Source organism: Amphibalanus amphitrite, unplaced genomic scaffold, assembly GCF_019059575.1.
Source record: "Amphibalanus amphitrite isolate SeventyFive unplaced genomic scaffold, NRLGWU_Aamphi_draft 002226F_arrow, whole genome shotgun sequence".
NCBI lineage: Eukaryota > Metazoa > Arthropoda > Thecostraca > Balanomorpha > Balanidae > Amphibalanus > Amphibalanus amphitrite.
The window spans coordinates 27,001-49,641 of NW_024883716.1; the positions used below are offsets into that span (position 1 = coordinate 27,001).

General features: G+C 49.0%; 1 protein-coding gene across 3 annotated transcripts in view; it reads right to left on the reverse strand.

Moving 5' to 3' along the window:
• LOC122376660 (protein transport protein Sec16A-like) overlaps window positions 1-22,485 on the reverse strand; it is a 37,663-nt gene extending 15,178 nt beyond the window's left edge. The window contains exons 1-12 of one of the 3 annotated variants that reach the window (XM_043356564.1): window positions 22,256-22,485; window positions 20,602-20,771; window positions 20,076-20,193; window positions 19,471-19,688; window positions 18,856-18,973; window positions 18,271-18,410; window positions 17,570-17,773; window positions 8,727-8,949; window positions 7,890-7,993; window positions 6,680-6,901; window positions 4,954-5,460; window positions 890-1,090 (exon numbers count right to left, since the gene is read on the reverse strand). In XM_043356564.1, coding sequence (XP_043212499.1) covers window positions 890-1,090; window positions 4,954-5,460; window positions 6,680-6,901; window positions 7,890-7,993; window positions 8,727-8,949; window positions 17,570-17,773; window positions 18,271-18,410; window positions 18,856-18,973; window positions 19,471-19,688; window positions 20,076-20,193; window positions 20,602-20,763 — 2,217 coding nt within the window. In that variant the 5' untranslated portion in view covers window positions 20,764-20,771; window positions 22,256-22,485. The remainder of the gene's footprint in view (window positions 1-889; window positions 1,091-4,953; window positions 5,461-6,679; window positions 6,902-7,889; window positions 7,994-8,726; window positions 8,950-17,569; window positions 17,774-18,270; window positions 18,411-18,855; window positions 18,974-19,470; window positions 19,689-20,075; window positions 20,194-20,601; window positions 20,772-22,255) is intronic. The other 2 variants (XM_043356565.1, XM_043356566.1) reach the window with 2 other exon arrangements.
• Window positions 22,486-22,641: the final 156 nt, after the last annotated feature.

Genomic DNA, 22,641 nt, shown 5'->3' on the forward strand with positions numbered 1-22,641 from the left:
GGAGCGATACGTCGGGCGAAGCCACATCGATGGTGATAGCCCCGGTTCCAGACCCTTCGGCGCTCGATAAGCAAAACTTACGGCGGGCGTGGCAGCAAACGCAGTCAGCTTTAAGTTACGGTTCAACTACGGCGCTCCAGCTAAATGTGTCTGTTACACATGCATAGGGTGGTTAGGTCTCCAGACAACCAGGAAATCCCCGTTCAGACGAGAAAAGTCCCACACCGCGCACCTGACTGCTTGACGCAGGCTCAAGCCGCGTCCAATATGCCCAGAGTTGAACTTTCTGTAAAATACTCCGACGCAAATGTGCGCTATTTTCATAGAAACGCTATTCGCAGTCCAAAACAACGCCAGCCGTCTTGCTATTAGGATTAATATTTTTGGCTTAATATGGTTATCATTGGCATCTTCCAGTCCATCAACTCTCTAGATCCTAGCACGTCGCCTATTATAGCCTTTTGCAAGCGCGCTATTTTAAAAGCATGGGAATCATTTACAACAGCATACCAACGGTATTCCAACAACAAAATACAAAAGAACCAATATTGACGGCCTCGAAAGGAACGCGACTGATTCATAAAATGGCCTCAAGTTGCTAAACCAATTACTCCTGGATTACACCAATTTTAGCTTTATGTCTACTCAAATTTTCCAATTTTAGCGAGGAAAATATTTCGAAAAAGTAAGCGAAAGATGGACGCACGAATACCAATTAAGCCTTAGGGTATGAGCAAAAATACAATTGATTAAAAAAAGCCTCAAGCCGCATGAATACAATAACACAGAGTTGAATTCTACCACATAACTGCACCAATTGACTTGCAGCCCTCTTACTGCTATCAAAGGTAAACTAAGTTGACCGGTCTACTGATGTCATTGAACTTACCGATTTATCCTTATCATCGGGCAGTTTCATCTGGTTTTTGGGTTTGCCCAGTCGACTGAAGAGGCCGCCGAACCACCCGCCTCCTGATTGGTCGTTGGACGGCGCGCCGGACGCTGATTGGCTGGCGCTGGTCGTAGGGGGCGGGGCCGACCCTTTGGCCGGCTCTGATTCGTTCTCAGATGGCACCGACGACGCCTCACTCTGCGGGCACGGGTTATGTGAGGTCAATGTCAGGTCAAGGTCAGATTATGGGAAGAAAATATCTGGTGATTAGTTTGGCGTGAGATGGGATTAAAATATGATCAGGACAGATATCAAATCAAGTCAGGCATCAGGTCAGGGACCAGCTGTTCACGTCAGGTCAGGTCTTAGGTCAGGTCAGATACAAGGTCAGGTCACCGGATTGAAATACAACTGACCGATTGGAATAACAGGATTGGCGGTGATCAAATGAGACGTCAGGAGCAGTTCAGATATTCCGGACCATGATCAAGGCTAGGGCAGGACAGATGATCATCACTACCCGATCGACTTTGTCACCAGTAACAGACATTACATAATTTACAGCATTTGGTGCGATTTCTGTGTACATTTTCAAATAAAATAACAAAACATCAATCATAGACTTCTAGAGAAATGTGTGCCTCATGGTTAACCCGCGCACCGACGGGGGTCTGCGCCAACTTAGTACCGACGGGGGGGGGGGGGGGGCGGATGACCGCCCCCCCCCTGAGATCTCGAGAACGAAGCAAGATAGCGACAAGCGGTAAACGGCATCGGATACGCACGGCCAAGATCTACAAATTTTACTAAGGTCATTTTCAGGTCAGGTCAAAGATGACGTCACAGGGGTCGAAAAAGTCAAAATGGCGGCGCTAGATATGGAGAGAGTTTTTCTCGAATAACTTTCGAATTAGTCAAGATAGGAACAAACTAAGGGCATCATCGTGATCCTCTCGTCAATCCGCATCGAATGATATATACGTTGACCTCGAAAGGTCAAGGTCAAAGGTTGACCTCAGGTCACGTGACCTCGAGGTCATCATGTATATCATTCGGATGCGTCTTGACGAGCTGAACACAATGAGACCATCCACGCGTCTGTATCTTGTTCCTGTACGGAGTTATTGGCCAAAAACCTTTGGTGACCTTTGATGACGTCACATGACCTCACAGCTGCCCAACAGCAAAACAGACCTCAAGGTAGTGAAGGTTGATCGTATATGAAGTCATGTATGGTATATGGGGCCATTCCGACCCGTTTTAGTGGTAAAAACAGGGAGTTGATTTTTCCCCCATTGACTTATAATGGGGAGGTCGCGAAATTGACCTGACCTTAGGTCACCGATATCAAAATTCCGAGACATACAAATTGTAGCTACTAATGACCTAATAATATCCTGCGACTTTCAAAGGCCTCCGACATCTACTGTAGCTCTGGCACGGTGACAAAGTTGCAAAAAAGTGACTTGAGGTTGGGTCATTCAAAGTGACCTGGTGACCTGACCTTAAAAGGTAGGAGGTTCAAACTTGCACACCATGTGTAAAATTGATGAGGTTATAGTCATACCAAATTTCGCGGCGCTACGCGCCGCGGTTTTCCCGCTATTCGCGAAAAACCTCAGGGGAGGGGCGGATATCCGCCCCCCCCGTCGGTGCGCGGGTTAATACCCAAGTTTCATGAAACACTGATGCTTATCATTGGTGAGCACATAACTAAGACACAACATCGGCGAAAGAAGAAAATAAATTAATAAAACAATCGGAAGAATTATGCGTATAAGCGAAAGAGAACATAAAACTCAGCGCAAATGCAGAGGCATTGTCATGAAGAAGACACAAAAACAACGCTAATTACATTATGCCAAAATCAAATAACGTGCAGAAGTACTAGCAATTAAAAGTAAAAGACGATCGCAAAAAGGAAAAACGGCATCAACATACTCATAATATGCAATGAAATGTCGTAAGAAAACGACTCCAACATGTCACAAATTACACAACGTTCAGCAAAAACAACGCAAATTGGAAAAATCACGACATATCGAGCGCAACACAGCATGCGATTTTCAACGAAACGACCCAGACGAATCGCAATATCAGCCACAACCAATAAAAACCGGCAATAACCGGCGTTGCTAAGCAACAGAAATCAACTGAAGCATCAGATGCAAAAACATCGCAGAGGGATGTTCTAGTTCACAGTATTTTCCAGCTAATGAGCAGACGCAAGCAAGACAAGAACCTTTCCAGAAAACAAACATAATAAAACGGTATCTCAGAAATAAAATACTAAAACAAAAGTGCAAAAAGCTAAAAGCTTTCTGAAAACAGCCAGGACTAAGCAGCGTTAACAGTAAACACGTCATAGCAGCACTGCATAATCACAGTCTCAGCAGCTACCAATCACAACTATCATGCAGTGCCGGGGCCACCGCCCTTCCCTCACCAATGTAGCGCCATTGGCCGGGCCGGTTCCGTACCCAGTCCCCGGGGGTCCCAGCCACTATCCGGTCCCGCCCGACCCATGGTCGCCAGTACCCCTGCCCAGGGGACCCCGCGGACCCAGCCCGGCTACTCTCGCCCCAACCACCGCGGTCCCATTCAGACAGTCCCAGTGCCCGCCCCTGGGGAACCACTCAGCCCGGTCCGACCCGGCCTCATCCCCGGAGTCACGGTATCGGGTCGTTTCTATTGCCCTACACACCGCGATGTTCCCAGCAACCCATGCCCAAAACGCCGGTCCGTCTTGTGACTAAGTTTCCGTTATATTATGCCTCAAATGACTGGCTATAATCGCAGTTACCCATTCAACCTGTAGTCGCCTTTCAGAACATTGATAATCATTTTCATCGCAAATGACCCCGGATATGCGAAAAAACGTATTACCTATCAACCGAACAGCGGCCGAGCGCAATAAAATTCCGCTTATGATGCGCATTTAGCTTTTCCCGATAAAAGCATAATTCCACGGTATTCCGACTAGCCCTATCCGCCTGCCGCCGTCGTCGCCGCAGCGGCCGACCGAACCGGGGAGCTCGGCCCAAAAATCAATGCGACTCGAGACTGCCAGGCGCCGCGCCGGCGGCGGTGGCGGCGGCGGCGACAGCTTCGCTGGGACAGGCTAGGCGCCGACAAGTGTCCAAGAGACAGAGGCGAGAGGTGATAGAAAGAGGACCGACACTGGGGAAGTAGGGGAGAGTGGGAGAGATGAAGGGGAGTGACTGATAAAGGCGTTCGGCGAGGCCGGAGTCAATGTCGAGAGAGAGACATAAGAGAAGGGAGAGGAGGGGGAGGGGAAAAAGGAGAAGAGAGAGAGAGAGAGAGAGAGAGAGAGAGAGAGAGAGAGAGAGAGAGAGAGAGAGAGAGAGAGAGAGAGAGAGAGAGAGAGAGAGAGAGAGAGAGATAGAGAGAGAGAGAGAGAGAGAGAGAGAGAGAGAGAGAGAGAGAGAGAGAGAGAGAGAGAGAGAGAGAGAGAGAGAGAGAGAGAGAGAGAGAGAGAGAGAGAGAGAGAGAGAGAGAGAGAGAGAGAGAGAGAGAGAGAGAAAGAGAGAGAGAGCGCTCCCTTGAATCGCGGGGGTGGAGTTCGTTCAACTCTGGTAAGGTGTAGCTCTGATATGCATATGGGAAGCTCTGCATGTGTGAGCTGTCAGCCTGCCGCATTCAACTGACTGGATTTCACCGGTTCACAAAGGCATAAATGATTATAAAGCGATGCGCTGGCTTCTACAAGGTTTTCAAATGCGAGAGAAGTCTATGGCCCCCGGCAATATTACTTTACTGAGCCTGCAGCACTTGTCAGGTTGAAGTCTGACGCAACAGCTCAGTCGATAAACCAGTATTGGATTCGCAGGCAGCATTTAAACAAGTTTCGAGCGGTACCTTGCGAGAGCGACCCGATCCAATGTGGATTAAGAATACCCGTCTACTCTCCCCAAACCGCGCACCCTCCTAAATTCAGCCTACAGTGCGCTCAGAGCCCTGACCTGACTCCGTTCCGTGACCCGTCCCGTGACACGACCCGTGACCCGCCCCGTGACCCGTCCCGTGCCATGCTCCGGTACCTCGGAATCCTCTCCGACGGAGTCCGCCCGTCCGTCGCCGGTGGCCGGGGCCAGTCGCGCGTGCTCTCTGCACAGATGAGGCGGCGCGCAGCACGGTTCATCAATCGGGTATGTGCGCACCGTGCCGTCACCTAGCGGCGCCGGGCGGCACTCGAGCTTCGCCTGCCGGCCGCTAGATGTCTCCGGCCGCGCCGTGTCCTGATGAGTCGGTTCGCGGCGTAGGTTGCTCCGGCGGCTGGTTGATGTGGTTGTATGAGACGTTTGCGGCGCAGAAGCTGCCGTGCGGCGAGCGTTGACGCGGTGGCGCAGCTGATTTCCTCCAGCGCCGGTGGGTGTGTCCAGGCCGCTGATTGGCTGAGCGGCTGAGACGGCGCTGCTGATTGGCTGACGTCCGGCGGCTGGCGTTCGGCGATTGGACGCGGCGGCGGCGCGGGCTCGCTGATTGGCTGGCGGGCGGACCGAGGATGTGGAGGAGCGTTTGGCCAGGTTGCTGAGGTTGTGGTCCGTCTGGGAAGGAGGGAAGCAGGTTAGAGATTGCACATGACGTCGGGCAGACGGTCGGGAACACACCGCGGACTCCTCACATGACATCTACGTTGGCCTACGTTTGTGATACGTGGGCCAAAATTAGGCCATTAGAAATTACATTGGAGAAACAAGTCGGGATGATTAAATAAAACGAGCTATGAGCTTCTAAAGTTCGGACAAGTTACTTCTATATGGATTACATTTGCGCACGGTTTACACAATTCACAAAAATTGAGGCCGCTAAAATACATGAGATCGAGAAATCAATGCTCTCAGACTGTGGCCATGAAATGCACCAAAAGTACACGCAGTTGCAACAAAATCATTTCGACAGTAAAACGTAGTAACATTACAAAAACCCGCATGCAAACGCAATTTTACACAGGGTGTTTGACCCTGGATGAACAAAAAGAGCGACTTAAAACCAATTTACCCAAAAGTCCGATATGCAGATTATTACTGACTCTAGCACATTACATGCTGGTTACTGCACATAACGGCAACTCATACTAGAGCCCCACGCAGAATAGTCAGCTATGGTAAGTGCTACGAACAGTAAGGCATTCAACATCCAAGGCTCTCAAAAATAGAATACACTCGTTTTCGTAACTGAAACCACAAGTTGACCATGCGCGTAACAACGCCTCCTCCAAACACCAACCCACTACAAATCCACGAAGAAGTAAATGCGCATACCTAACCATTGGATTTGTAATTGACCACCAGCCGTATGTACTATGCAATACGCTGTTAATGCATTTGCCGTATGCAAGAACTGTAAAATTATAATTAACGTTGCCGTAATAATCGTTCGCGGCAAACCGTCACGTCAGGCATTGACGGCGACAAACGGCACACATTGCACAAAAGTAATCTGCCCAGGATTCTGCTGAGATCAGAAGTCACGGAAGACGACCTCATCAAACCAATATTTCATGACAGAAATTCAGAGAGCATCGAAACATTGACTCGAATACGAGTAGATAATCTTGAGCTCATCAGTATTATCTTCCTAAACTGCTAATTGGCAAAGAAAGTCAGCCAGCCATTTGTTTTACATTGGGCAATTAATTAATTATAAGCGCATGAAAAGCATGGATGTCGTCTTCAGCCAACGGCAGGCCTTTCTCCGAAAGACTTTCCCCACCCTACCCCTTCCTACAACCCGTCCGTCATCCCCCGCCCCTTCCCCACTCACAGCGCCGAGGGGTGACCTTTCCGAGGTCAGCGATCCGACCCCGGACCGGTTGAGGACGAGCCCCGCGGGCGAACGACGGTCAGAGGTCAGCAGCAAGGGCGTGGCAAAGGTCACCGAGCGGCGCCGCGGGCTGGGAGTGCCAGAGGCGGCTCCAGGGCCGGTGCCAGGGGCGACCGGAGTCTGCGGCGTGGAGTGGAACAGAGGCGGCGCCAGGACGGGAGTCTGGGGAGGCGGGACGGAAGTTGGGTTAGGCGGGCAGTGACAGAGGCGACGCCAGGACGGGAGTCTGGGGAGGTCAGCAGGCCGGAGGTCAGGCTAGGGGGGACGTGGAAGTCAGTCTGGTAGTGATGAGGTCAAGCACGTTACAGGGTTGGTGGAACAAAGGTTAGAAGGGCAGTGACGGCTAAGAAAGGCACGACAGAAGAGGACAGGCGGGCAGTGACAGAGGCGGAGTCAGGACTGGAGTCCGGGTTGGTGAAATATGTTATCGACAGCCATGACTGAAAGAGCTCCACGGACGTACGAAGAGGCATAAACATGGCACTGGACAGCTTGGCGAAATCGAAGGCAAACGAATACAAAATAATAGAAACGTGAGCATGTGAAAACAGACAAACACAATGTTTGGAAGAAAGTCAAATCAGTTTGCTGACTTAAAATGGGACAGCAGCTGACGATTTGAAAAAAAAAATATATCATAGAACACCTAAGCGTAAAACTTATCAGACCAAACCAAATAAATGGAACAAATCTAAGGCATATAAGCGATATATAAAGAGCCATTCAAAGAAACGCATATTAAGCTGATGCTATATCAAAATAATAGAAAGAGCAATGTTTTACATAAGAGTTTATAGAAGTATAAAGGTATTACAAAAGAAAGCAAGAATTAAAGTTACGGCGCGCAAGAACTGTCACGCCTTCCCATAAAATTTCCCGCAACCATGTTTTTTTTTAATATACGGTTAGTGACAACCTTGGTGTCGTGTCTTCCTGCATTTGCGCGATGCGCATGCAATAACAGACACATTGAAAGTAAACTAAATAGCATAGCCGTGCAGCCACGATACAAAACTATGCAACCCAATTTACCTACACAACATACACAACTACATCAGATCAAATGCAAACCACCATGCAACGTCCATATCACAACGCACAAACAAAACAAGTCGTTCCGTTTACAAAACACAATATAGGCGGTGCTCACCATTTTGCGCGGCTGGTCCCAGTAGTTGAAGTTCTTATCGTCGGCGGCAGATGGCGGTGGGGAGGTGTCCGTCTGACCCGGCTGGGTGGCCTCCATGCCGCCCTCTGCATAACACCAGTATATCGTCAAATCGTGATTAAGTCATAAGATGGTGGCTACTGGTTAACTTTTATTACATGCTTAAATACGAGTCTGCTATTACTTTCGAGTACATGCTTTTTATTACATGCTTAAATACGAGTCTGCTATTACTATTAGTCTGCTATAACTTTTATTACATGCTTAAATACGGCTCGTATAAAACCCAAGGGCGTTGACACAAGCCAACAAATCAAAACCGATGAAATTGAGCGATGATAAAGCTGGCTTATATTTTACCAAATCCAAAATGCATACGTAACAGCTGAAAAGAGGAAAACCATTTCCCGCAGAGGAAAACCGTGTATTTTAGATGTCTTTTATTTCTTTCGGTGTTTAGTGTTTCGCTATTGCGTTGATTTTAGCCTTTTATGTACGTACTGCGTAATGATTCACATGTTTGTCAGCGAATTTTAATACTTGTATGTACACGACGAGAGGGCTGAAAAGCCATTTAAATGGAGACCTCAATACACTGGATTTGGATTTGGATTTGGATTTGGAAAGATTGTGTTCGCCGCTGTGGTGCCGAAGGCCATTCTCGGCGACAACCTATCCTCTGACAAGAAGCGACCAACAGCGTTTCATCGGGGGAGAGGAAAACTTCCCGCAGAGGAAAACTTCCATCCCTTCCCACAGACGCCCGAGTCCCACCAAGACCCTCCTCACAGTCCATCCTCACGTTCCGCTCCGTCTCACCTGTCCCATTATCCTGGCCGGGTGTGGGCGCAGCGGGTGTGTTGGCGTATCCCCAGCCGCCCCAGTAGTCCGCCCCACCTCCCCCGTCCGTCTGATCGACCGGTACGAACGGCTGGGACTGCTGGAAGGCAGCCGGATCGTACGGAGCGGCGGCGGAAGCGGACGGGTCGGCCTGCTGCTGCAGGTACTGAGCGGGGTCGTACGTGCCGCCCGCAGCTGCAGCCTGTGGAGGAAGAGGGGAGAGCAAGGTGGAGGGAGATAGGTGTCAATGTCATATGGCAAAACGGAGGAGACTTTTGGAACTATCGCTACGCCAGTAACATGACAGACCACAGACAAGGCATGGAGTCAACAAAAATCATCTTCAACGAATACCACACACGTATGTACAGTCGTGTACAGGTTGATGGTCCCCTACTCTTTATCCACCGGGTTCCTATGGCTCAGCATTGGCAGCAGCCGCCTGGTACCGGTAGGCTGTGCCGCATGACCCGAGAGTGAAGCGGCACAGTCTACCCACGCCGTTTGACATCGGCTCGGGTCGCCGGGTGGAGCGCTTTGTAGACCAGCTGTCGCGTCAGACCAGCGCGGGGGGAGGGGCTCGTCTCGGTGGTTGGCGTGGGCTGGCGAGTGGTGTGGGGCGTGTTGGTGGACCATGGGGGCTGGGCGGGTGTGTGTGGTCACTTGCTGCATTGCACATTTTGCGTCGCTTAACAATTGCATTCCTGTTTTTGCTAAGCACAATGCACGGAAGACCCAGCGAATATAATTTACTTGTGCATTGTGCAAAACGTGATTTGGCATGGTATCGAGGCAACCATAGGTCTTGTGCCACATATATGCATGATATTTAGGCAATACGCTTATGAAAATGGTAGATTGATCGGATTGATCCTGGATGTCAATTCGTATGCTAAATGTCGACTTGTATTAAATGAACGAATGAATGAATCAATCAATCAATCGACAATCGACATGTAGATATAAAACCGTATAAATGGCTCGCAACCACTAAAATCAAAACAGATCCTAACTCGGAAAAGTAGCAGGAGCCCCGATGAGGCTCGAACCGGGACTCCACGTTGAAAGTTTTACCAAAGATCCATCATCATTCCACCAAGCTAGAGCGACCGGCACCCGAAACCACAAAAACATTCATTGACTTTGCTGCCGACCTCCCGGCCCCGCCGCCCGCCCGGCCAGACTTTGCCCCGGCCGTGGCCACCATCCGGTGCAGCTCAGCGTAGGAATGCTAGACTGTCAAACTGACCGGCAGTGAGAGGCCCGGTTCGAGACGCTTCGCGTGCTGGATGTTTATTTCTGTGTCCGAGGCTATGCGATTATAGTCTGTTTTTCGTATCTTCTACCTTCACTCAAAGACGGTAAACTCTCTAATCACGTGCTCCAGCGAACATCCAATTAAATCAACACCGCTGCAAAGTCAATTTTTATCTCGAAGCAACTGCAAGATCGAACGTCTGTCCCCTTGGCCTATCCCGTTAATCAAAATGCGATGTTCTTTGTCAAGTGAAATGCATTTGCATAAAAACGTGTCATCATATTTTCATTCTGGCAAAATTATCCCTTTCTAATTTCATTATATTTCAAACAACAGAAGGGCAATGGCCTTGGTCTCAGACAAGACAAAATGATCGTAACGTTTTCTTTCAACGTTTCAAAGCACGGAATATATAGTCTACGACATGGAATGGACAAGATCGAGATTTCCTGTAACTGCCGAGTTTTTGGCGACCTATGATTTAGTCGTGCGGATTCGCTGTGGCTACTTCCTTTACGAGGATGAAAGTATAGTTGCCAGACCTATAACTAATAGGGGAAGGTGGGGCATAACGGGGTACCGGGGCAATATGAGAAGGTGCATTTTATTCTAATCAGGTGTTGCTGTCTGGAATCACTTCTGACAATTTAAACTTCGCTCGTTTGCCGCCCTTTTCCGGTGGACGCCGGCGGGAGGCGGCGTTGCTGAGGATGGTGGGTAATGTTTTTTTATGGTGCTGATGTATTTTTCAACATTCGTTTGGTAACTTCCTAGGTGAAAATCCGTTCGAGTAGGTTTGTCATAGTCAGTGAAAGCAATGACTCTCGTCCTAGCCAACCTTTCGCTGCGATAGAAAGTTGCCGGCTGTTTTGATAAACATGAACGATCCTGCTCTATTACCAATGTCCTTCGGGGGTTAAAACGGGTTTCCGGTAGAGGCGATATGGGGTGGTGAATTTTACCACATTTTACCACATTTACCCCATTTACGTGCCCAGAAGTGCTTTTTGTTACAGTTAAAACTAGTTGCCTTTATTGGCCCACTCACGTTTCATAAATGCATTTAGAGGAGGGGTTGTGTTAAACGTTTTCAAACGTTGTCATAATGTTTCTTCATTTTAAGTAGGTAGTAGGTACATACACAGGCACCGTGTATGTGCCTAATATATATTTTTGTCGAGATACTCTCTTTCATTTTCAGTAGCTTGGATCTTGGTTTAAGCGGCGAGTGCACAGGAACGTGCACCCAGCAGCCTGACACAAGTCCCAGATTTTCACCACGCCTTTTATCGTTTGTCGCAGTCCTCGAATGGAGTCGATGCTGGCGCCGCCACCGACCGTCCACCGCTGCAGCCAGGCGTCGCTCTCCTGAAGAAACTGCATGTGTTCTCCCGCCGTTGCTGGATGGAGGCTGGATATCGCGCGTCGCTTTGAGCAGGGGTCGAACCGGGCAGAAGAGTTTAGCACATCGAGCAGGTCGTTGAGGCGCAGCAGGAGAGTAGCAGTCGGGAGTGCAGTGCGCGGGAGCTTACCGTGGGTCGCATGCAATGTGATTGCTGCTGCTACTGTCCGGCTCATCACCTGTAGGGCATAGCTGACTTTCATTTTTCAAAGCTGTTTGGCCTGATGTGTTTCTGGCTTAGTTTTGGAGCAGCCCGTGGGGAAGAAGCGCATTCCAGTGCGTAGAGTGTTTCTAAATGACTCCAAGAGGCTACTTCACCCGTCACCGTCTACTTCAATATCGTATTTCATTAATGCATTTCGTATGCATTTGAAGATGTGAGGCACGTCATACAGAGCAGCAACCTCGTGCCCGTCCACGGTGAACAAGCCGGTTTCCGCAGCTCCGAGCAGTCTGTAGGTCGCCTGGTTGTTCTTTGACATGTCACAAGTTGTAGCTAGCACAGTGAATCCCGCTGTTGTTACACGTTGAACACACTGTGTTAACAGCTGCTGCTGCACAACGGCCTTGGTCGTTCCGGAACTCAGAAAGAAACCGATGGGCTGTTTCCAGCGTTTGGTGACACTGACACCCCGCACCATCATGACCAAGGCGTGGTCGGCGCAGGCATTGGCGCGGCAGAGAGAGAGCCATGATCAGTGAAGCCCTCGATGACATCATCACCCCGCTGGTAGGCCAACCTCGGTTTCAGCTGCATTTCGTCGAACGAAATGATGCACAGCTTGTCCTTGGCACTTGCTCCGGCGAACTTCTCTTTTATGAGAGCCAAGATAGCGTCATGAAAGCCAGGTCGCATCTGTATTTTTTCCATCTTCCTCCGCAGAGTTCGAGGATGGGGAAGGGCGTACCGTTTTTGTAGGAACCGATACGCCCTGGGACCAAGGCCATATATAGTCCTGGGACCCTGAAAGTAGAGCGCGAGTGCTCGCACTTCCTCATCTTCATCAAATTTTGGACGAATTTCATCGAATTTCATTTAATTTTAGACCAATGTTAAAACTGTAATGCAATGAATATGTATAAATGCTCCCATAACAATGTGTGCTAAAAGTTTCCAATAAAATATCCGGTAACCATTTCAAAGTCACAGACACAACTTGACCCTTGAAGAAATTCGACGATTGTTAAGAAAAAATGTATGAAATGTTAAGAAAATATAAACCCACGTGGAAAGAAATTCATCCGCATCCTCCGGATCTCCGGATATTCATCCGGCAAAATCCTTGATTTTTGGTTACACACGTGGCAATGCTAATCGAAGCTCCTGTCCATTCCATGTCGTAGACTATATATTCCGTGTTTCAAAGCAAAAGAAATGTGGGCTAGGTGACTGAAATAAGGCGGTGAAGAAGGAGCACAACCAACGAATATCGCCTGAATAACGAACTTATAGTACTTCCTTGGATACCAGGGCCCGTATTCACGTCGGAATTTTTCGTAAGATTTATCTTACGATCGCTCTTTGTCGTACGATAATTTGGTATTCACGTTGGCATCGCAAACAGTTAAGATTTATCTTACGATCAAAATTTTGGTCGTAGACATTTGTCGTACGATCGATCGTAAGTGCGATTCACGTCGGGACATCTTAAGTCGAATCTTAAGATGATCGTAAGACCTTAATGATGAAGGTATTGGGAAGATACGACTACTCACTGAGCTGTCGTAAGACGTCACCTATGCTTATGAATTGTATATTTAGGTATTAAAATTGTTGTTTATGATTTTTTTTTCTTGCGAGCGAGCGCGAAAAAGAGTTTTCAATGTAACGGGAAAATATCAGTATGAGTGGTACAGCTCGGACCGGCCTGCCCTACAACGCTTTTGAGAAGCTTTCATCTCGGCCACCGCTGGGCCGATTGAACCGCGGTCTTTTTTGTTTGGTAGCCCCATCCCTCCTACCTCGTAATTGACTACTCTTGATGCACCTGGGTGATCGCCGTGTCATGTGGCTCTTGCGAAGCCAAGGATGTCAACTCAGAAACCAAAGTCGTTCTGCTGAATTTACGTTTTTGAGAGGATTATGTCTGAGTAAGCACAGGATCGATTTACCAGGAAATATGTTTGTAGGGTATATTCATCCATTCTGCCGAGGACACGACTTTTCTCGATGCAAGTGGGTGACCATGGCACGTGCATAATAAAGAGATGTCATGTTTGTAGCAATTACAATAACTATGTAATTATCGTGCCCATTGCGCTGAAACTTGGCATGTGGGTAGGCACTCATCAGGCAATGCATTTCCATGTGTCACGTTAGGGATACTTCTGCACGTGCGCACGTGCGGTGGTCGCGCCTAGATCTCGGGAACGGCTGGACCAATTGCGCTCAAAATTGGCACACCGGTAGGGACCGCTTAGTAGCGTGCCGGTCAAAAGTCGTTTGGGACCCCGTTCGCACGTGCGCACGTGCAGGAGGCCGCTTCCATATATAGAGAACGGCGAGGCCGATTGCGCCCAAATTTGGTACACCTTTAGGAACCGCTTAAGAGGGTGCCGAGCAATGTCATTTGTGACTCCGGTTGCACGTGCGCGCGCGCAGCAGGCCGCTTCCGGATCTCGAGGACGGCTAGGCCAATTGCGCTTAAATTTGGTACGCCTTTAGGAATCGCTCAGGAGGTTGTCGAGCAAAAGTCAATTGTGACCCTGTTCGCACTTCGCACGTGCGCACGCGCAAGAAGCCGCTTCCGGATCTCGAGAACGGCTGGGCCGATTGCGCTTAAATTTGGTACACCTTTAGGCTTTAGGAACCGCTTAGGAGGGTGCCGAGCAAAAGTCAATTGTGACGCAATTGGCACGTGCGCACGCGCAAAATTGTACACGCGCTCAAATTTGGTGCACCGTTGGGGACCGACTAGTAGGGTGGTTCGTGCTTAAAAGGACCTTCCCACCTTCAAAAAAGTTAATGAATTGGCATAGAAGTAGTGTTGCATGGTACCTAGAGAGTGAGCAAAAATGAATATCTACCAAATTCCATTGAACAAATTCTAAGGAAATAGTTCACTTTTAACATGGGGTTTTGAACTGGACTAGCAGTTTCGTAGCTTGAGCTGAGACTAGCACAAATCAGGAGCTTTTACGGCTCAACGATCACCCTAGACGAAGATATTCCATTTCTCGTTCCGAAAAGAGTGCCTTGCAGAGGAATGCGTGCCTTGCACAGGATTGCAGCCACGTCATCGTCAGCCAATCAGCATGCTGCTTACAGCCAATGCATACAGCCAATGTCGGGTCAAGGTTAGGTCAAACACCTGAAATCGGGCTTTCAGTAGCATGAACTTCAGGACTTCGCAATGGGCGCCTCTCGTCATAAACTCTGTCAAAACGGTACACAATCCTTCATATAAGGCTGGAGGATATAAGGATGAGTGTCAGATCCATGTAGGGGTCATTCAAGCATAGGTCAGGGTCAAGGTCAGGTCAACCGGGTAGGCACATATCCCTGAAAATCAAAACTGATATTCGCAGCCTGTGACACATGTTTAATGGGTAATTTTGGGCGTATAACACTATGGTGAGATTCATTTTACCATATGTGTACGTGTTTGGTTAAAAAAAAAATTCAATTTAAGAAATGCATTTATCATGGTCGTGAAGAAGTCACGACTCACGAGAAATTGCCAAGATTCAGTTCAAGATTTTGGACAATTCAGAACGATAATCAAAAATCGAAGATGGCCATTTGATTGCTCATGGCATTGGCAGTCTAATGGCGTTTACGGCATGTCTGTATGTCTATTCTGTGATTTTATACGATTTTTTGAAAATATGCTGTTTTTGGTCGAAAAATGAGAAATTATGACGTCACTAAAACCTCGATATCTCAAAAAAAATTTCCGACCGATATTTTTAAACTTTGTCACAATATACTTCAATCATTTCCCTAAGGTAGCTAAATTTTTGACGATCGGCCCAGTAGTTTTGGAGTTAGGAGGGGGGCTATGAATAGCCCCCCCCCCCCCAGTAGGGCGTGTTATAGGCAAACCCCAGTGGGGCGCGGGTTAACATGCATGTTTTATCGATTTATTCTTCATATGATCATTTGTATTATATTATAATACCTAATGGTAAAATAATTTTCATAATAACTTTGAAGCATACCAAATCTGTGGTACTTTTATAATGTTAAGAATAGCTCACTAATAACTGTTTGAATATATTTCGTTTGCTGTATCATTTGACGGAGGATCCATTTTCTATGTCGTCCCGGAATATGCTGCTAAAAATAAAATCTTCGGAACTGCTACGACATCTTAAGTTGGGTCGTAGGATAAATCCTAGGACTTTTGACATGAATACCAAATTATCTTAAGATTGTCAACGTGAATTAGAAGTATCCTAAATATCCAGACTGATCGTACGATAAAAAGTTAAGATGGTCAACATGAATACCAAATCGATCGTACGATGAAAACTGATCGTAAGATGTCGACGTGAATACAGGCCCAGAACGAAAAGTGTTGAAGGCGCGGAGAAACACCGACGGTGGTGGCACAGTTCAACTCCGTCATGCTTTCAGCGCAATATAATACGAAAAATGTATACGTTGGTGTTATTGTTGTTATTACCTGCATTTGTGTATCATAATATAAGCCCTAAGGCGTTGGTGATTGCCAGCGGTCACTCAAAAAGTCATGTCAGATGATAAAGATCACCAGCAGCTTTCGACAATACCTAACAGCTGCTAGAACTAAAGATGTTTCGACGGCGCTGTAGTTCAATCGGTTGACAAGGTTTGGTCAGATTTGTCCAAACATGTTGAGCTCGGGAGTTTTTTTAAATTAATGACCTTCAGCAGCCTTCACTATTGACCTCAGCAAAATGCGGTATATACCTACTATATACGTATACTGCTGAAAGTAATTGTTGAGAGCTATCGATTCTTGCCCGTGTCTTCGCACCTTTCTTACTTTTCGGGATGATCGCGTGAGGCAGATAGGAAAATAATAAGATGAAGCAAATCTGCCTGGGGACCCCCAAGCGGGCGTGGGCTAAGATAATTTTGTTATTGTCGGTGTAAAAGTTATCGCAACGTAAATACAGCAAAACATAAATTAACCATTTGAAAAATATAGGTAACACATTTAGTTTCTTGTACCCATGACAAGGAAGTGCTAGCTTTAAACTATTCTTTAAATGTTCTCAGCAAAACGTCCTTGTGTATAGGTCGGTAGTCAGTACCAATAAACCGTGGTAACGATAATACAAGCGATATCTATCTTAAAGGTTTCTTTTCCGATTTGAACTGCGCAGCGAAGGCGAACTCCAACACGAGCAACAAACTCCTGCAATGAGTGGTGGGCCATGCGGCCAAGATTTGAAAACTATACCCTAAAAACGTGCTGGAGGAACAAAACATCTTTGAGTGAAGGTAGAAGATACGAAAAACAGACTATAGTCCACTTTTCAGAAAGATTATTTGGTGACAGTTCTGTTTTCTTTCTTTGCTGCAATTCATGAGGAGACCGTATGGACCCTTACCTGTCCTTCCGCACCCACTTGGGAAATGGGTGTTTGAACCCCCCTGGGTTTTGTGAATATCTCTAAAGCGAATTTTTGGAGGGTGGATTACGATCGGTTCTATGCGACAAGTGACCACAAACACACCCAGCCCCAGGTCTGCTCACTCCCTCCCCACATCACCCCCGCCCCACACCACACTCCAGCCCGCCTCATCCACCGAGCCGAGCCAAATAGACAGGCCTGACCCTTACCCCCCCCCCCTCCCCCCAGCCGGTGTAACGCAACGTCCGGTCAAATCGCTCTACCAGGCGACCCGAGCCGGTGTCATACAGTGTGGGTAGGCTGTGCCGCTTCACTCTCGGGTCATGCGGCACAGCCTACCGGTACCAGGCGGCTGCTGCCAATGCTGAGCCATAGGAACCCGGTAGATAAAGAGTAGGGGACCATCAACCTGTACACGACTGTACGACGCCGCCATAGAACTGCTCATATCTCTGTTTAAGAACCCAAAACTATCCAACATATCATCCAGCCACCGCATCCCCCGCCCGAGCCCCGCGCCAGGCCGTTAGCGCCGCCGCATAGACCCACGGTCGGCCCGGCCGGGCCGGGTACGTGGTCGGCAGGCGTGTCTCATACCTGTGGTTCTGCCGGCGGCTGCTGCGGCGTCACCCCGTACTCCGGCTGGGGCTGGTGCTGTTCCTGGAACTGGTGCTGCTCCTGGTGCTGGAGCTGGAGCTGCTCGGCGGCGGCGGGGTCTGCCACCAGCTCCGCAGGCTCTGCGCCGCCGCCGGCTACCGCAGCGGCATCGGTCGGCTGCGGGTAGGCCGGAATACGGCCGTTCTGCCGAGACGGACACACCAGGGAGGTCGGTTAGCTCGGAGATTGATACAATGAGGAGCAAAACCCATCAAAGGGGGCTGGGGCAGGACTCCAGGATCCGTCCCAGCACGGGACAAAGACTAGGCTGGATGCTGCCACCCAATTATGTGCCAAAAATGAGATCCAACGCTTAAAAATACACGTGCAGCGAACAAAATGTAGAATAGAAAACAAGTGATGATAAAATCGTGGATTCTTTTTCCAATTTATAAATTTGACAAGAGTTAGACATAGATACATCGACATAGATACCTTAGTGAAACTGAAGCAAAACATGTCACTTTAGCTTTGCCAAATAGAGAGGGACGACAACGAGTCGCTAGGGTCAATTATTTGATAACTTAGGTGCAAGCAGCAGAACTACATAGATCTCTTCTTCCACCCATCCTACTCCTATTCTCCCGATCCCCTTTTCCCTCCCTCAGCGTACCACACTCCTCCTACCTCCCCCGTCTCACCTGCATCTCGACCAGGACATTCTGCAGCGCCAGTAGCCACTCGGGGTCGCCCATTTCGGAGAGCTCGCCCTCGCCCGACTGGTAGTGGGCGTCGTGGTACTTGAGCTGGCTGCCCAGTGCGTACACGCGGCTCACCAGAGCTGTAGCGGGGCGGAGCGTAGGAGTCAGTGACTGGTTACAAACCAATTTGTAGTGTAGTTTTTGTTTATTTAAGGTGCACACTTCTTGACGAGGCCGGGTGTAACTACGCTATTCAAACAGCTATCAGACGAGGACAAAACTCTAACCTAATTGGTAGCGATGCGTACTATCCGATCTCGTATAAATATGTTATGATCAGGACTGAGTGAATCCAGGTTACTCTACTCCTCTCAAACTCGAGCTCTACTCAATTGGGTGAGACTGGGCGCTAACCCCAGTTCACTGAGGCGAGGACGTACAGCGGTAGTTGGGTGATGCGGGTTACTCACAGTAGTTAGGGCTGGAGTAATGCCGGTAGTGCCGGTAGTTTAAAAGGAGTTGAGGTACTGACTGACATGGTTCACTAAGACATGTATACGGTATCGAGTGACGCGGGTTACTCACAGTAGTTGAACGAGCTGGGGTACTTGGCGATCAGCCCCCCGATCACCTCACAGTAGTGGAGACACTCGGTAATCAGACCGACCTCGGCCAGTCGCGTGGCGTAGATGAACTTCATCGCCTGTGGACGGGACAAGCGGTCAGTCAGTGACACCTCAGCATGACGCAAGGGTCACGTCATAAGGTCTAGGTCAGGCCAGGGTCAAGACTGAGGTAAGGATTAGATCAGGGTGGGGCCAGGTTAGGTGTACCTCGTGTCAGGTTAAGGACTCAGGGTCAGGTCAGAGGTACCAGTCAGTGTCAGCGTCAGGTCAGGGTCAATGTTAGTGGCAGATCAGAGCTAGATTAGCGACCAGAGGGAAGATCAGCTGCAGCTGGACTGACCAGTGACCAAGGGTGAATTTGAGGAAGAAGCTGGGGCAGTGCGGTGAACTGTCGATGCATCGTTAATTGAAGCTGATAAAAATAACAGCTAACGGTCAACAACGTATAATACCTGAAAATACAGGATCATCTTTACAAGTCCCATCAAAGCCTGGTCAACCACCAACCAACTTATCTATCCCTAACTCTCATAGTTTTTCTGCCCTACCGAACATCGACCATCCCTCCCCTCACCTGTAGATGAGTGAGCACGTAGTCCGCGGCGCCGAGACTCTGGGCGTACTCAAACACCTCCGTGCGCTGAATGGCCTCGTTGGTGGCGAACTGGCTCCATGGTAGTTGATGGGCCGACCCGATCAGCACCAGTTTGGACGATTTCCGCTCGTATGGACCAAACTCGCACTGGGCCATCAGGTAACAAAAGTGCGCCGCGTGCAGAAGACCGCGAGCCGCTGGAGGGGGGGATGGGAGGGGAGGTTAGACTTGGGGTGATGGAAAGCTTGTGTCTAACTGTAACAATGCTGAACGAATCGTTCACCGTCTGCTTTTGGCATAAATTGCAATTACTTCAGAACTATGGGACGCAATTTACATCGCAATTTCCATTACTTAGAATAATGGAACCGTATCTTTATCGGTTGTTTTATTAGTACATTTGCCCGACTTTCAGCGGCACATAGTGCGGATCTCTCCCACCAGCCACTCATTCTGCATAGTTCGACCCCAGCACCTTCCCACCACCCCAGCAAGTTACCCTCCCTTCCACTCAAGCATCTCTCCCACCTCTCCCATCCCTCCCACCAGTACAACCCATCCATCCACACCCCCACCACACCCACCGAGCGTGTCTCCCAGTGTGACGATGGCCCGTTGGTTCAGCTCCGGCCGATGGGTGGTGTTAGACAGAATCATGGCCAGATGGGGCCGCCAGTCGCCCCACCGCTCATCGGCGCAGCTCTGAAAGGCACAGGCGGGACAGTTAGAGAATTAGGGCATTGGACAGTGACGGGTTAGGCAAAGCAAATCACTTTCAGAAATTCAGTGACAAATCATGAGTCGTGGATCACATTTGCACCTCACTTTCCCAACAATAAACTCTACTGTGGTTAAAGACGATCTCCCAAGTACCGGTTGCTCACGAAGCCTTCTTTTAGTCCCCCCTCGTACCGCAGCGCTGACGAGGGCTTCCCTTAGTCCCCTATTTACCGCCCATTCCCCTAAAACTCCCCTCCTTTACCGTGGTGGAGAACGGCTGCCCCACCCAAGGCCCTCACCCCTCAGGTATAGTTGTCCACAAAGTCTCCCCTCCACCCTCTGTACAAATGTAGTGCAGGTGGGCTCCCCCCACTCCTCGCCCTTCCTTACCGTGGTACAAGACGGCTGCCGGCCCGACATGAGCTGATAGAGCGTCTGCAGCGGATCGTTCTGTAGCAGTCCGTTAGCGAACCTGGTCATCACCTGACCGTAGGTACGCTGGTCCATCTTACTGGCCAGGAACAGCGCGTGCCCCCAGATACCCTGCTTCATGGCCCACTCTGTAAGAAGGAAGGGTGATTGTGAGAGGATATCAGGTGGAATTGCAGCTGTGTGGGACTGTGACAGTGCGTAACGTATTAACCCGCGCACCGACGGGGGTCTGCGCCAACTTCGTACCGACGGGGGGGGCGGATGACCGCCCCCCCCCCCTGAGATCTCGAGAACGAAGCAAGATAGAGACAAGCGGTAAACGGCATGGGATACGCACGGACAAGGTCTACAATTTTTACAAAGATCATTTTCAGGTCAGGTCAAAGATGATGTCACAGGGGTCAAAAAAGTCAAAATGGCGGCGCTAGATATGGAGATAGTTTTTCTCGAATAACTTTCGAATTAGTCAAGATAGGAGCAAACTAAGGGCATCATCGTGATCCTCTCGTCAATCCGCATCGAATGATATATATATATGTTGACCTCGAAAGGTCAAGGTCAAAGGTTGACCTCAGGTCACGTGACCTCGAGGTCATCATGTATATCATTCGATGCGCCTTGACGAGCTGAACACAATGAGACCATCCGCGCGGCTGTATCTTGTTCCTGTACGGAGTTATTGGCAAAAACCCTTTGGTGACCTTTGATGACGTCACATGACCTTAAAGCTGCCCAACAGCAAAACAGACCTCAAGGTAGCGAAGGTTGATCGTATATGAGGTCATGTATGGTTTATGGGGCCATTCCGACCCGTTTTAGTGGTAAAAACAGGGAGTTGATTTTTCCCCCATTGACTTATAATGGGGAGGTCGAGAAATTGAGCTAACCTTAGGTCAACGATATCAAAATTCCGAGGTATACAAATTGTAGCTACTAATGACCTTATAACATCCTGCGACTTTCAAAGACCTCCGACATCTACTGTAGCTCTGGCACGGTGACAAAGTTGCAAAAAAGTGACTTGAGGTTGGGTCATTCAAAGTGACCTGGTGACCTGACCTTAAAAGTTACGAGGTTCAAACTTGCACACCATGTGTAAAATTGATGAGAGAATAGTCGTACCAAATTTCGGTTTTCCCGCTATTCGCGAAAAACCTCAGGGGGGGGGGGGCGGATATCCGCCCCCCCCCGTCGGTGCGCGTGTTAACTCACGGAGCTGAAAGAGAACTCAGTGGCGTGCAGCCAACAACGGGTACCCAAGACAATGTTTGACTTAATAATTGTTTTGTCTGGATAGCCCCATATCAAGCACGCGTCTATATAACAGAATTCTCATCAAGTGCACTAAAAATCAAAATATATCCTAACTGTCTTGCATATTTGGTATAGGTTCCACACCAAACAACCCTAACCACCAATTAAACCATACTTCGTATATCCTTGTTTGTTTATTGGGGCTTAAGGGCGCGCCGACTACAAGGTCATTTTGCGCCCTACTTCGTCTATCCACTAAATCATCCACCCTGTCTGCTACTCTACTCAATCTACTCAATCGCCACCATCCCATTTCTCTGCCCAGCCCTCTGCCAGGATCTTCTCTCTCCTCACTCACCAAGTGCCTCTTTCCTGTGTCCATACAGCAGCAGTTCGGTGAACCTTGTACCGCCACCGGCTCGGCCGTCGCTCGGCGCGGGTCACCAGCGCTCGGTCCACTCCGCGGCCCCGGCCGGCCGGCGGGCCCTCCGCGGGCCCTCGGCCGGGTCCCCGGGACCCTCAGAGGGGCCCCCAGAGGTGACCGGGTCGCCGTCTCGCAGGAGAAGTTCGGCCATGTCCGAGCCGACCACCATCTGGAGGGGAGGGGGAAGGGAGATATTTGTGTGAAGAAGAGATTCATGGTGAGCTAAGTTAGAGAACATTATCACAGTGATGCGCGTAATACGTAATGTGTGGCGGGATAATGCATGGCGATGAAAGTCAATGCAGCCAATGTATAGTAGA